The sequence below is a fragment of the Nomascus leucogenys genome, chromosome 4 (assembly GCF_006542625.1).
Source record: "Nomascus leucogenys isolate Asia chromosome 4, Asia_NLE_v1, whole genome shotgun sequence".
NCBI lineage: Eukaryota > Metazoa > Chordata > Mammalia > Primates > Hylobatidae > Nomascus > Nomascus leucogenys.
Genome location: NC_044384.1, coordinates 114,367,172 through 114,381,591, shown reverse-complemented (window position 1 = coordinate 114,381,591; position 14,420 = coordinate 114,367,172). Strand labels below are relative to the sequence as shown.

The window sequence follows — 14,420 nt, the reverse complement described above, 5'->3', positions numbered from 1 at the left end:
TGCTACTATTAGAAAATGTATAGGCTGAGGCACGGTGGCTTACACCTGTAATCCCAACACTTTGGGAGGCTGAGGCAGGCAGGTCACTTGTGGTCAGGAGTTCGAGACCAGCCTGGGCAACATGGTGAAACCCTATCTCTACTAAAAATACAAAAATTAGCAGGGTGTGGTGGCAGGCACCTGTAATCCCACCTACTTGGGGGGCTAAGGCAGGAGAATCAAGCTTGAACCCAGAAGGTGGAGGTTGACTCCAGCATGGGTGACAGCACGAGACTGTCTCTCAAAAAAAAAAAAAAAAAAACAAAAGAGGCCAGGCACAGTGGCCCCACCACACTTTGGGAGGTCGAGGTGGGCAGATCACTTGAAGTCAGGAGTTCAAGACCAGGCTGGCCAACATGGTGAAACCCCATCTCTACTAAAAATACAAAAATTAGTCAGGCGTGGTGGTGCACACCTGTAGTCCCAGCTACTCGGGAGGCTGAGGCAGGTGAATCACTTCAACCTAGTAGGCAGAGGTTGCAGTGAGCCGAGATCGTGCCACTGCACTCCAGCCTGGGTGACTGAGCAAAACTGTCTCAAAAAAAAAAAGAAAAAGAAAGAAAGAAAATGTATAGAAAATCATCTCAATTCAGGAGATTGGTATCCATATTTTTTAAATGAAGGGCTAATTAAAAAAGGAAAAATATTAGAGATTTTATTCACTTTTGAGTTACCTTTTTAAAGTCTAGTTTTATTATCTTACGTGCCTTTAGTCACTAGATTTTCCCCCAATATATTTTCTGTGTAAGCACTTTAAAGATACAATAATCATTTCAATAAAACCACCTGGGTACTAAAAGCAAAAGAGAATCATAAATTCTGCAAAGTAGTTGCACTCCATGATTTTAAAAAAACCTCTTGGACAGGGTACCTCTAAAGATGAAACTCAAGTCTTTAAAAGTTCTACATTCCAGATTGTTTTTCCTTGAGAAGGAGACAAAACAAGAGGGATGTGGTTGCCATGATTTGTTTTAAAGTCTCCTGTAACAAAATGAACATGTCAGTAGCCAATTGTGGTTGGCAAAAGGGTGTATTTAATAGAATCTGCAGGCAGATTTCTGATCTGCCTGCCCTGCCCTACCCTCCCCCTTTGGGTTTGTTTGAGGTTTCATTCCACAAATAAGCAGCAGATAAAATACTTTACAAGGTACAGCACAGTTGTATTGAAGAAAAAAGGACCCAACTCTTACTTTAAGAGTATTAGGCCTGGACTTCCCCTGCCCCATGCAATAAAGCAAGTTTTATATACACTCCTCATATTTTTTTCTAACATTTTCTTATATAAATTTAAATATTTTACAAAAAAAGGCTTTTTTCCTCCAAACATATAAATTTGAGTGAAACATAGATTCCCCACCCAAGAACTTGTTTCTTCACTAAAATATAAATGTTGTCTGATATTAAGGGTAAATGTCTTTTGACCACTGGAGATCACTGAAGTCTGAATTGCACCGTGGAGAAGGCACTTGTGTTTTCTGAGGTCTCCAGCAAGTATCTCAGTGAGCACTCATAGAATTGCTGTCTGTCCTCCAGAACCCGTGCCAAGGCCTCCGAGTGCCCAGTTACTGAGGCAGCTGGGGAAAAATGTTGAGTAAACATGATTCTACAATTACGGAGATAAAAAATAAAAACAGCATGGACTGATTCTAGCCTAGAATCAAACTATAACAGAAACCAAAGTGTTCATTAATGAAGATTCAAAATGACTTCATTCTCTCATAAATTATAAAATACAAAGGTGGCTGTTTTAATGACAAAACTCAAAACAGTACTAAAAGGGGTTTGTGTCAATGGACAAAAGTCAGTCCCTCTAGGTAGGGCCCCAAGGAGCATCACCCAGGTTGAAGGGTAGCTTTCCTACTGCTGGGCCAGAAGTGCTGTCCTATTGGCCTTCATCTTCTCCAGCCGCTTGGCCAGGTGGCTGTTGGTCATCTCCATCTCCTCAATCTTGTCCAGTGCTGTTCGTAACTGGAGACAGGGAGACTGCAGTCACTACATGTGGTCAGAAACAACATCCAGTGCTACTCTATTTTCAACTTCCTGGGAAATGAAAGCACTGCTAATTGTGATGGCCTTGCGCAGGACCCACAGCCTCATTTTTTCTATCAGTTAGAGGTGTTAAATGATGATACTGAGGATTGTTTGTTTTAATCACAGAAAGGATATATAGAAGTTGGAGAAACAGACCTGATCTGAAGCAAAAATAAAAACTTTTTACTTAATATCTAATTGACCAAAACATAAAAGTAAATAGCAGTCACTATGCAGGTCAAAAACCAACACAAATTAGTTAAGTGATTCCACTGCTGTTCCCTTAAGTATCAAATTTCTTACACAGCTAAGAATTATTTCCAAAAGATTTTTTCTTTTTAGGAATGTATTCTCCAAGAAGCATATTAAAAGAAGTACCTCTCGTTGTAGCTTCCGTTTTTCTGCTTTGAGTTCATCTTCAACTTTCTCAGCATTCTCAGCAGCAGTTTTATATCTCAGAACCTGTCCCTCAAGCCGGCTAATCTGTAAGTATGAGAACACAGGCCTCTAGTACTGGGCACTAGAAGTCACCACTTCTTGGTAGCCAAGATGGAAATACAATGTCATTATAAATGCCAAGTAATCTAACACTAACAAATCCCCTAAGGGTGAGTCATAAGTCCTCTCAGAACTCAGTTGCTATTTATAAATCAAGAAATGTCCCCAGAGAAGATTACAGCTGTAGAGTCATTTTAGGGCCAATTTCCCATGCTAAATTTTATTATGACCATATTGTTTAAGTGCCAAAGCAATATAGGAAGAGACTCACTAAATGGAAAAGTTTACACTTTTTGGAATGTGTAAGGGATTTCATTACAAATGATGATCTTGAATTCACTTGAAATATCTACAAAAACAATGATAGCTATAGTTTCCTATGGTTTTAGAGAAAACAGAAGGCTAAAATGCCCCAACAAGTGCTCTCTGCTGGCTTTTCTATTTTAATACAGAACTATTATTGATCCAACTGCAAAGGCAACCCAGGCACTCATGGGTTGTTAGCCACTTAGATGTAGGAAGGACATTTAAATCACTTGGTACCATACAGAAGTACTTACACTTTGCTCCAAGGTAGTTATATCCTGTTCTGCTTTTGAAAGCTTAAATTTGTATTCGCTAATTTGTCTATTGGCATCTCCTAGAACAGAAGAAGACAATGAATTCTCTTCACCTGTCAGAGATGACGGTATGAGCCATCAGGCAGTACCTTTGTGGCACAGAGAGGACCATGCAGTCTTAAGATTACAAAATACAGGGCTAGGCGCGGTGGCTCACGCCTGTAATCCCAGCATTTTGGGAGGCCGAGGTGGGCGGATCATGAGGTCAAGAGATAGAGGAGACCATCCTGGCCAACATGGTGAAACCCTGTCTCTACTAAAAATACAAAAATTAGCCGGGCATGGTGGCAGGCGCCTGTAATCCCAGCTACTCAGGAGGCTGAGGCAGAAGAATTACTTGAACCCAGGAGGCAGAGGCTGCAGTGAACCGAGATTGCACCACTGCACTCTGACCTGGGTGACAGAGCGAGACTCCCGTCTCAAAAAAAAAAGTGTATTACAAGACACCAGCAACCTGCTGACAAACCCACCCCTGGGACACAGTCTATATACAGACTGGGACTGGCTTGTCCCCTGGCACCTACTCTGCATTTCGATGAACTGCAAGTCTGAGCCATTCTGCAGTCCTGCCAGCTCACCCACTGTGCCATCATTCCTGGAGCATTTCTGTCGTTCCTCCTCTAACTGAAGCTTCAGTTTTCTAATCTGAAAGGAAAATAAAGGTTCATCAGCAAGATCCAATCTCTCAAATGAAGCTGATGCTTATTCTATGGTCACATCATAGAACAAAGCAGACCCTTATCGTATCAGCCACGTTCATTCAAAACCTATTTTCTTGAGTGCCTAATAGGAGACACACATCGTCCTAGGTGCTAAAGATAAGCAGCCGGGCGCGGTGGCTCATGCTTGTAATCCCAGCACTTTGGGAGGCCGAGGCGGGCGGATCACGAGGTCAGGAGATTGAGACCACGGTGAAACCCTATCTCTACTAAAAATACAAAAAAATTAGCTGGGCGTGGTGGCAGGCGCCTGTAGTCCCAGCTACTCGGAGAGGCTGAGGCAGGAGAATGGCGTGAACCCGGAAGGCGGAGCTTGCAGTAAGCCGAGATTGCGCCACTGCACTCCAGCCTGGGTGACAGAGCAAGACTACATCTCAAAAAAAAAAAAAAAAAAAAAAAAAAAAAAAAAGAGAAGCTATGAACAAACATCCAAAAGAGCAAGCCCCAGGACCAGGTGTCCCAATAGAAAATAGCCATATTTTAAATTTATGTCTGCTTATGGAACAGTACATCTTTGGGGTATTTTTTGTTACTTTTATTTAAAATAGAAAATTCTAGCCAGGCACAGTAGCATGTACCTATATATCCAGCTACTTGGGAGGCTGAGGCATGAGGATCACATGAGCCCAGGAGTTTGAGACCGACCTGGGCAACATAGACCTCATCTCTAAAAAACTAAAACAAAAATATAAACAGTAATTGATAGGGTATATTCAAGAGGTTATTTCTTAAAATGGAAGATTCCATGAGCAGTTTTTTGTCGTTTACTTTTAGACATAGGTTAAATTTTCTTACTTAGAAAACATCCTGTATATAAAAATAATTGGGGCCAGGCACGGTGGCTCACACCTGTAATCCCAGCACTTTGGGAAGCTGAGGTGGGCGGATCACAAGGTCAAGAGATCGAGACCATCCTGGCCAACATGGTGAAACCCCATCTCTACTAAAAATACAAAAATTAGTGGTGGGGCATGGTGGCACGCGCCTGTAGTCCCAACTACTACGGAGACTGAGGCAGGAGAATCATTTGAACCCAGAAGGTGGAGGTTACAGTGAGCGGAGATCACATCACTGCACTCCAGCCTGGTGACAGAGCGAGACTCCGTCTCAAAAAAAAAAATAAATAAATAAAAATAATAATAATAATTGGATATACAGAGATGGCTTCCCCAGCTGTCCTTAACTCCACCAACAGGGGTCAAAGGGAGGCCTCTGCACTAAGATTAAGTTTGCCACTTCCCAATGGGAAAAGGGTAAGATCTACATTGGGACTAACTATACTTCCCAGACACCTACGTCCTTTCAACACACAGGGTCACCGTCATTAGCTGCCTTGAGGGAACCAGGACAAATCTCATTATCTCCATCATTCCTATTTATGTGCATCTCGAAAAGGGTCATATCCTTCCTCTGCACTCTTCCTCACAAGGGTCTGTACGACCACTAACCTTCATCTCCTAACCTTTCCCAATGCCTGAAACTTTTCCACTGTGCCCTCTAGAATTATCAGTCCATCATCAGCAAACACCCTCTGTCCTCAGTCTTTTCTCTGAGCATCCCCCCTTTACCCTCGTGCTCTGATGAGAACCCTCTCCCTTAAGAATCCTGCTGCTTCTGCAGCTCTCTCAAAACACTGTTTTTGTTTTTTTGAGACAGGGTCTTGCTCTGTGGCCCAGACTGGAGTGCAGTGGCGTGATCTCAGCTCACTGCAACCTCTGCCTCCCGGATTCAAGCGATTCTCCTGCCTCAGCCCCCCGAGTAGCTGGGATTCCAGGTGCATGCCACCACGCCTAATTTTTGTATTTTTAGTAGACGGGGATTCGTCATGTTGGCCACGCTGGTCTTGAACTCCTGACCTCAAGTCATCCGCCCACCTCGGCCTCCCCAAGTGCTGGGATTACAGACATGAGCCACCATGCCCGGCCCTTTTTTTAAATACTTCCACAGCCTCCTACCACTGAATCTAGAAATGGAATAGGTTTCCTCTTGCTTTCCTTGCTGGTATTTTCCCTCCGTCTTCCCTAAAAGTCCCAGGTCTTAATCTCATCTCTTCAAATTATATACACTAACTACTTATCATTGCCAAAATCCCATTCCTTCATCACCATTTATTAAATAGCTCCCAACTTGCACTCACTCTAGACTATTCCTGTCTTAATTTTTGGCAATTTCAACGTACATCTAAGTAGAGGATCTCCCTTACAAATGATCTCTCAATTTCTGGTATCTCCTCTTATGGTTTGGATGTCTGTCCCCTCCAAATCTCACGTTGAAATGTATTCCCCAGTGCTGAAGGTGGGGCCTGGTAGGAGGTATCTGGGTCATGGGGCAGATCCCTCATGAATGGCTTTGCACCATTCCCTTGGTGATGAGTGAGTTCTCGCTCTGGTAGTTCACACAAGATCTGGTTGTTTAAGAGTGTATGTTACCTCCCCACTCTCTCTGCCTTCCGCTCTTGACATATGACGTGCCTGCTCCCCCTTCACCTTCTGCCGTGATGAGAAGTTTCCTGAGGCTGGCTGGGCGCGGTGGCTCATGCCTGTAATCCCAGCACTTTGGGAGGCCAAGGTGGGCGGATCACCTAAGGTCAGGAGTTCAAGACCAGCCTGGCCTGAGGCCTCAGGAAACTGAGCTCAGAAGCTGAGCAGATGCTGACACCATACTTCCTGTACAGCTTGCAGAACCATGAGCCAATTGAACCTCTCTTCTTTTTTTTTTTTTTCTTTTTTTTTGAGACAAAGTCTCACTCTGCCACCCAAGGCTGGAGTGCAGTGGTGTAATCTTGGCTCACTGCAGCCTCCACCTCCCTCCTGCCTCAGCCTCCCAAGTAGCTGGGACTACAGGCACCCACCACCATGCCCGGCTAATTTTTGTATATTTTTAGTAGAGTTGGGGTTTCACCATGTTGGCCAGGCTGGTCTCGACTCCTGACCTCAACCACCTGCCTCAGCCTCCAAAAGTGCTGGGATTACAGGCATGAGCTGCTGCGCCCAGTCAAACATCTTTTCTTTATAAATTACCCAGCCTCAGGTATTCCTTTATAGCAAAGCAAAAAATGGACTAACCCACTTCCCTTCCAAGGATCTTGCCATCTATCCCTTCTTGCCCTCAGCTACTCACTCCCACAGTCATATACCAGATCTCATCATTAGACAATTGTAATCCCTACACAATTTAGTTCCATGTATCCTCTCTCTAACCACTATTCCTCATCTTTCTAGGTCATTCTCTCTAGACCCGAATTCCAACAACCCTTCAACCACACTGGTACCACTAATCTACAGATTACATCTTCTTTCTACTATACCTTGATGTGTTCCTGAATATCTCCCGAATCCTCTTCATCCAGTTTAATTTCAAGGTCCATCATTATAATCATTTTCTTACATACTTCCTCACCTCTCCTGCCCCATTAATACTGTCCTAGTAAAATCTAGCTCTCTACCCACTCCATGCCTGCCCCTATGCTGCTGTAAGTAGCCAGAGAAACACATACAATAAATGCATTCACATAAACCTTCTAACATATCATATAATATTGTCTGATGTCTTCCTACTAGAATGTCTCTCAGGCAGGAATTTTTTTTTTCTAAACTAATTTATTCAGTGAAATATCCCAGTGCCTAGAATAGTGCATGTTAAATAGTAGAATATCACTCAACATTTGTTGAATGACCGAATAGGAGTTCCAAAATAGAGATCACAGCATATGGGAGGGGAAAAAAATCAGTAACAAAATCATTCAAGAAATTTTCCCAGAACTAAAGAATGGGAGCTCCTAGAATTGACAGGGGCACAGCATCACACATGAAAACTTCAAATCGGGAGCCAAGATGGCCGAATAGGAACAGCTCCGGTCTACAGCTCCCAGCGTGAGCAACGCAGAAGACGGGTGATTTCTGCATTTCCATCTGAGGACAGGGTTCATCTCATTCGGGAGTGCCAAACAGTGGTTGCAGGACAGTCGGTGCAGCGCACTGTGCGCGAGCCGAAGCAGGGCGAGGCATTGCCTCACTCGGGAAGCGCAAGGGGTCAGGGAGTTCCCTTTCCTAGTCAAAGAAAGGGGTAACAGACGGCACCTGGAAAATCGGGTCACTCCCACCCTAATATTGCGCTTTTCCAACGGGCTTGGAAAACAGCACACCAGGAGATTGTGTCGCGCACCTGGCTCAGAGGGTCCTACGCCCACGGAGTCTCGCTGATTGCTAGCACAGCAGTCTGAGATCAAACTGCAAGGCAGCAGCGAGGCTGGGGGAGGGGCGCCCGCCATTGCCCAGGCTTGCTTAGGTAAACAAAATAGCCAGGAAGCTCGAACTGGATGGAGCCCACCACAGCTCAAGGAGGCCTGCCTGCCTCTGTAGGCTCCACCTCTGGGGGCAGGGCACAGACAAACAAAAAGACAGCAGGAACCTCTGGAGTCTTAAATGTCCCTGTCTGACAGCTTTGAAGAGAGTAGTGGTTCTCCCAGCACGCAGCTGGAGATCTGAAAACGGGCAGACTGCCTCCTAAAGTGGGTCCCTGACCCCCCGAGCAGCCTAATTGGGAGGCACCCCCCAGTAGGGACAGACTGACACCTCACTCAGCCAGGTACTCCTCTGAGACAAAACTTCCAGAGGAACAATCAGATAGCTGAATTTGCGGTCCACGAAAATCTGCTGTTCTGCAGCCACTGCTGCTGATACCCAGCAAAACAGGGTCTGGAGTGGACCTCTAGCAAACTCCAACGACCTGCAGCTGAGGATCCTGTCTGGTAGAAGGAAAACTAACAAACAGAAAGGACACCCACACCAAAAACCCATCTGTACATCACCATCATCGAAGACCAAAAGTAGATAAAACCACAAAGATGGGGAAAAAACAGAGCAGAAAAACTGGAAATTCTAAAAAGCAGAGCACCTCTCCTCCTCCAAAGGAACGCAGTTCCTCACCAGCAATGGAACAAAGCTGGATGGAGAATGACTTTGACGAGTTGAGAGAAGAAGGCTTCAGACGATCAAGCTACTCCGAGCTACGGGAGGAAATTCAAACCAATGGCAAAGAAGTTAAAAACTTTGAAAAAAAAATTAGATGAATGTTTAACTAAGATAACCAATGCAGAAAAGGGCTTAAAGGAGCTGATGGAGCTGAAAGCCAAGTTTCGAGAACTACGTGAAGATTGCAGAAGCCTCAGTAGCCAATGCGATCAACTGGAAGAAAGGGTATCAGCGATGGAAGATGAAATGAATGAAATGAAGCGAGAAGAGAAGTTTAGAGAAAAAAGAATAAAAAGAAATGAACAAAGCCTCCAAGAAATATGGGACTATGTGAAAAGACCAAACCTACATCTGATTGGTGTACCTAAAAGTGACAGGGAGAATGGAACCAAGCTGGAAAACACTCTGCAAGATATTATCCAGGAGAACTTCCCCAATCTAGCAAGGCAGGCCAACATTCAGATTCAGGAAATACAGAGAACACCACAAAGATACTCCCCGAGAATAGCAACTCCAAGACACATAATTGTCAGATTCACCAAAGTTGAAATGAAGGAAAAAATGTTAAGGGCGGCCAGAGAGAAAGGTCGGGTTACCCACAAAAGGAAGCCCATCAGACTAACAGCTGATCTCTCGGCAGAAACTCTATAAGCCAGAACAGAGTGGGGGCCGATATTCAACATTCTTAAAGAAAAGAATTTTCAACCCAGAATCTCATATCCAGCCAAACTAAGCTTCATAAGTGAAGGAGAAATAAACCACTTTACAGACAAACAAATGCTGAGTGATTTTGTCACCACCAGGCCTGCCCTAAAAGAGCTCCTGAAGGAAGCACTAAACATGGAAAGGCACAACCAGTACCAGCCACTGCAAAAACAGGCCAAACTGTAAAGACCATCAAGGCTAGGAAGAAACTGCATCAACTAACGAGCAACATCACCAACTAACATCATAATGACAGGATCAAATTCACACATAACAATATGAACTTTAAATGTAAATGGGCTAAATGCTCCAATTAAAAGACACAGACTGGCAAATTGGATAAGGAGTCAAGACCCATCAGTGTGCTGTATTCAGGAAACCCATCTCACGTGCAGAGACACACATAGACTCAAAATAAAGGGATGGAAGAAGAGGTACCAAGCAAATGGAAAACAAAAAAAGGCAGGGGTTGCAATCCTAGTCTCTGATAAAATAGACTTTAAACCAACAAAGATCAAAAGAGACAAAGAAGGCCATTACATAATGGTAAAGGGATCAATTCAACAAGAAGAGCTAACTATCCTAAATATATATGCACCCAACGCAGGAGCACCCAGATTCATAAAGCAAGTCCTGAGTGACCTACAAAGAGACTTAAACTCCCACACAATAATAATGAGAGATTTTAACACCCCACTGTCAACATTAGACAGATCAATGAGACAGAAAGTTAACAAGGATACCCAGGAATTGAACTCAGCTCTGCACCAAGCAGACCTAATAGACATCTACAGAACTCTCCACCCCAATCAACAGAATATACATTTTTTTCAGCACCACACCACACCTATTCCAAAATTGACCACATAGTTGGAAGTAAAGCTCTCCTCAGCAAATGTAAAAGAACAGAAATTATAACAAACTGTCTCTCAGACCACAGTGCAATCAAACTAGAACTCAGGATCAAGAAACTCATTCAAAACCGTTCAACTACATGGAAACTGAACAACCTGCTCCTGAATGACTACTGGGTACATAACGAAATGAAGGCAGAAATAAAGATGTTCTTTGAAACCAATGAGAACAAAACACAACATACCAGAATCTCTGGGACACATTCAAAGCAGTGTGTAGAGGGAAATTTATAGCACTAAATGCCCACAAGAGAAAGCAGGAAAGATCCAAAGTTGACACCCTAACATCACAATCAAAAGAACTAGAAAAGCAAGAGCAAACACATTCAAAAGCTAGCAGAAGGCAAGAAATAACTAAAATCAGAGCAGAACTGAAGGAAATAGAGACATAAAAAACCCTTCAAAAATTAATGAATCCAGGAGCTGGATTTTCGAAAAGATCAACAAAATTGATAGACCGCTAGCAAGACTAATAAAGAAGAAAAGAGAAGAATCAAATAGATGCAATAAAAAATGATAATGGGGATATCACCACCGATCCCACAGAAATACAATCTACCATCAGAGAATACTACAAACACCTCTACGCAGATAAACTAGAAAATCTAGAAGAAATGGATAAATTCCTCGACACATACACCCTCCCAAGACTAAACCAGGAAGAAGTTGAATCTCTGAATAGACCAATAACAGGCTCTGAAATTGTGGCAATAATCAATAGCTTACCAACCAAAAAGAGTCCAGGACCTGATGGATTCACAGCTGAATTCTACCAGAGGTACAAGGAGGAACTGGTACCATTCCTTCTGAAACTATTCCAATCAATAGAAAAAGAGAGAATCCTCCCTAACACATTTTATGAGGCTAGCATTATCCTGAAACCAAAGCCCAGCAGAGACACAACCAAAAAAGAGAATTTCAGACCAATATCCTTGATGAACATTGATGCAAAAATCCTCAATAAATTACTGGCAAACCGAATCCAGCAGCACATCAAAAAGCTTATCCACTATGATCAAGTGGGCTTCATCCCTGGGATGCAAGGCTGGTTCAACATACGCAAATCAATAAATGTAATCCAGCATATAAACAGAACCAAAGACAAAAACCACATGATTATCTCAATAGATGCAGAAAAGGCCTTTGATGAAATTCAACAACCTTCATGCTAAAAACTCTCAATAAATTAGGTATTGATGGGACGTATCTCAAAATAATAAGAGCTATCTATGACAAACTCACAGCCAATATCATACTGAATGGGCAAAAACTGGAAGCATTCCCTTTGAAAACTGGGACAAGACAGGGATGCCCTCTCTCACCACTCCTATTCAACATAGTGCTGGAAGTTCTGGCCAGGGCAATCAGGCAGGAGAAGGAAATAAAGGGTATTCAATTAGAAAAAGAGGAAGTCAAATCGTCCCTGTTTGCAGATGACATGATTGTATATCTAGAAAACCCCATTGTCTCACCCCAAAATCTCCTTAAGCTGATAAGCAATTTCAGCAAAGTCTCAGGATACAAAATCAATGTACAAAAATCACAAGCATTCTTGTACACCAATCACAGACAAACAGAGAGCCAAATCATGAGTGAACTCCCATTCACAATTGCTTCAAAGAGAATAAAACACCTAGGAATCCAACTTACAAGGGATGTGAAGGACCTCTTCAAGGAGAACTACAAACCACTGCTCAATGAAATAAAAGAGGATACAAACAAATGGAAGAACATTCCATGCTCATGGGCTGGAAGAATCAATATCGTGAAAATGGCCATACTGCCCAAGGTAATTTATAGATTCAATGCCATCCCCATCAAGCTACCAATGACTTTCTTCACAGAATTGGAAAAAACTACCTTAAAGTTCATATGGAACCAAAAAAGAGCCCACATCACCAAGTCAATCCTAAGCCAAAAGAACAAAGCTGGAGGCATCACGCTACCTGACTTCAAACTATACTACAAGGTTACAGTAACCAAAACAGCATGGTACTGGTAGCACAACAGAGACATAGATCAATGGATCAGAACAGAGCCCTCAGAAATAATGCCACATTCTACAACTATCTGATCTTTGACAAACCTGACAAAAACAAGCAATGGGAAAAGGATTCCCTATTTAATAAATGGTGCTGGGAAAACTGGCTAGCCATATGCAGAAAGCTGAAACTGGATCCCTTCCTTACACCTTATACAAAAATTAATTCAAGATGGATTAAAGACTTAAATGTTAGACCTAAAACCATAAAAACCCTAGAAGAAAACCTAGGCAATACCATTCCGGACACAGGCGTGGGCAAGGACTTCATGTCTAAAACACCAAAAGCAATGGCAACAAAAGCCAAAATTGACAAATGGGATCTAATTAAACTAAAGAGCTTCTGCACAGCAAAAGAAACTACCATCAGAGTGAACAGGCAACCTACAAAATGGGAGAAAATTTTGGCAACCTACTCATCTGACAAAGGGCTAGTATCCAGAGTCTACAATGAACTCAAACAAATTTACAAGAAAAAAACAAACAATCCCATCAAAAAGTCGGCGAAGGACATGAACAGACACTTCTCAAAAGAAGACATTTATGCAGCTAAAAAACACATGAAAAAATGCTCATCATCACTGGCCATCAGAGAAATGCAAATCAAAACCACAATGAGATACCATCTCACACCAGTTAGAATGGCCATCATTAAAAAGTCAGGGAACAACAGGTGCTGGAGAGGATGTGGAGAAATAGGAACACTTCTACACTGTTGGTGGGACTGTAAACTAGTTCAACCATTGTGGAAGTCAGTGTGGCGATTCCTCAGGGCTCTGGAACTAGAAATACGATTTGACCCAGCCATCCCATTACTGGGTATATACCCAAAGGACTATAAATCATGCTGCTATAAAGACACATGCACACATATGTTTATAGCGGCACTATTCACAATAGCAAAGACTTGGAACCAACCCAAATGTCCAACAACGATAGACTGGATTAAGAAAATGTGGCACATATACACCATGGAATACTATGCAGCCATAAAAAATGATGACTTCATGTCCTTCGTAGGGACATGGATGAAACTGGAAACCATCATTCTCAGTAAACTATCGCAAGGACAAAAAACCAAACACCGCATGTTCTCACTCATAGGTGGGAATTGAACAATGAGAACACATGGACACAGGAAGGGGAACATCACACTCCGGGGACTGTTGTGGGGTGGAGGGAGGGGGGAGGGACAGCATTAGGAGATACACCTAATGCTAAATGAGGAGTTAATGGGTGCAGCACACCAACATGGCACATGGATACATATGTAACAAACCTGCACATTGTGCACATGTACCCTAAAACTTAAAGTATAATAATAAAAAAAAAAACAAAGGAAAAAAAAAGAGAAAACTTCAAATCACATGACTATCTTCAAATTACGCCAGAACACTGGAGAGAAAGAGAATAGGATACAATCTTCCACAAATAGGAGAAAAATAGATCACAAATCAGAAAAGATCAGAACTCAAAATGTTCATGAAAACTCAACAGCCATACTCGAAGTCACAGCACAATGAAGAAATGTCTTTTAAAAAAATCTTAAGGAGAACAATGGCAACTCAGGATTCTCTACCCAGCCAAACTATTTTAATCAAGTGAGAGGGTAAAATGAAGACATCTTCAGGCCTGCAAGGTCATGAAAAATTAACAATTAACAATCCACAAACCCTCGTCTCAGGAAGCTACTGGAATATGTACCAAAATAAGAGAATAAATAAGGAGAAAGGCATGAGACACTGGAAAAAGGGAACCCAACCTAAATCACATGCAAAGAAAATCCCCAGATGCCAATAAAGGGTGACCACATCTATGTACCAAGAGGGCAAGCCATTAGTTTAGAAAGGGACAAGTCAGATGCACCAAGATTCAACAAA

The 14,420-nt window shown here is 42.6% G+C and overlaps 1 protein-coding gene across 10 annotated transcripts in view; it reads right to left on the bottom strand.

Moving 5' to 3' along the window:
- Positions 1-1,050: 1,050 nt before the first annotated feature.
- LRRFIP2 (LRR binding FLII interacting protein 2) overlaps positions 1,051-14,420 on the bottom strand; it is a 133,210-nt gene continuing 119,840 nt past the window's right edge. For all 10 annotated transcript variants that reach the window (XM_030812145.1, XM_030812138.1, XM_030812137.1 and 7 more), the window contains 4 exons: positions 3,713-3,833; positions 3,129-3,208; positions 2,449-2,553; positions 1,051-2,007 (listed from right to left, as the gene is read on the bottom strand). In XM_030812145.1, coding sequence (XP_030668005.1) covers positions 1,897-2,007; positions 2,449-2,553; positions 3,129-3,208; positions 3,713-3,833 — 417 coding nt within the window. In that variant the 3' untranslated portion in view covers positions 1,051-1,896. The remainder of the gene's footprint in view (positions 2,008-2,448; positions 2,554-3,128; positions 3,209-3,712; positions 3,834-14,420) is intronic.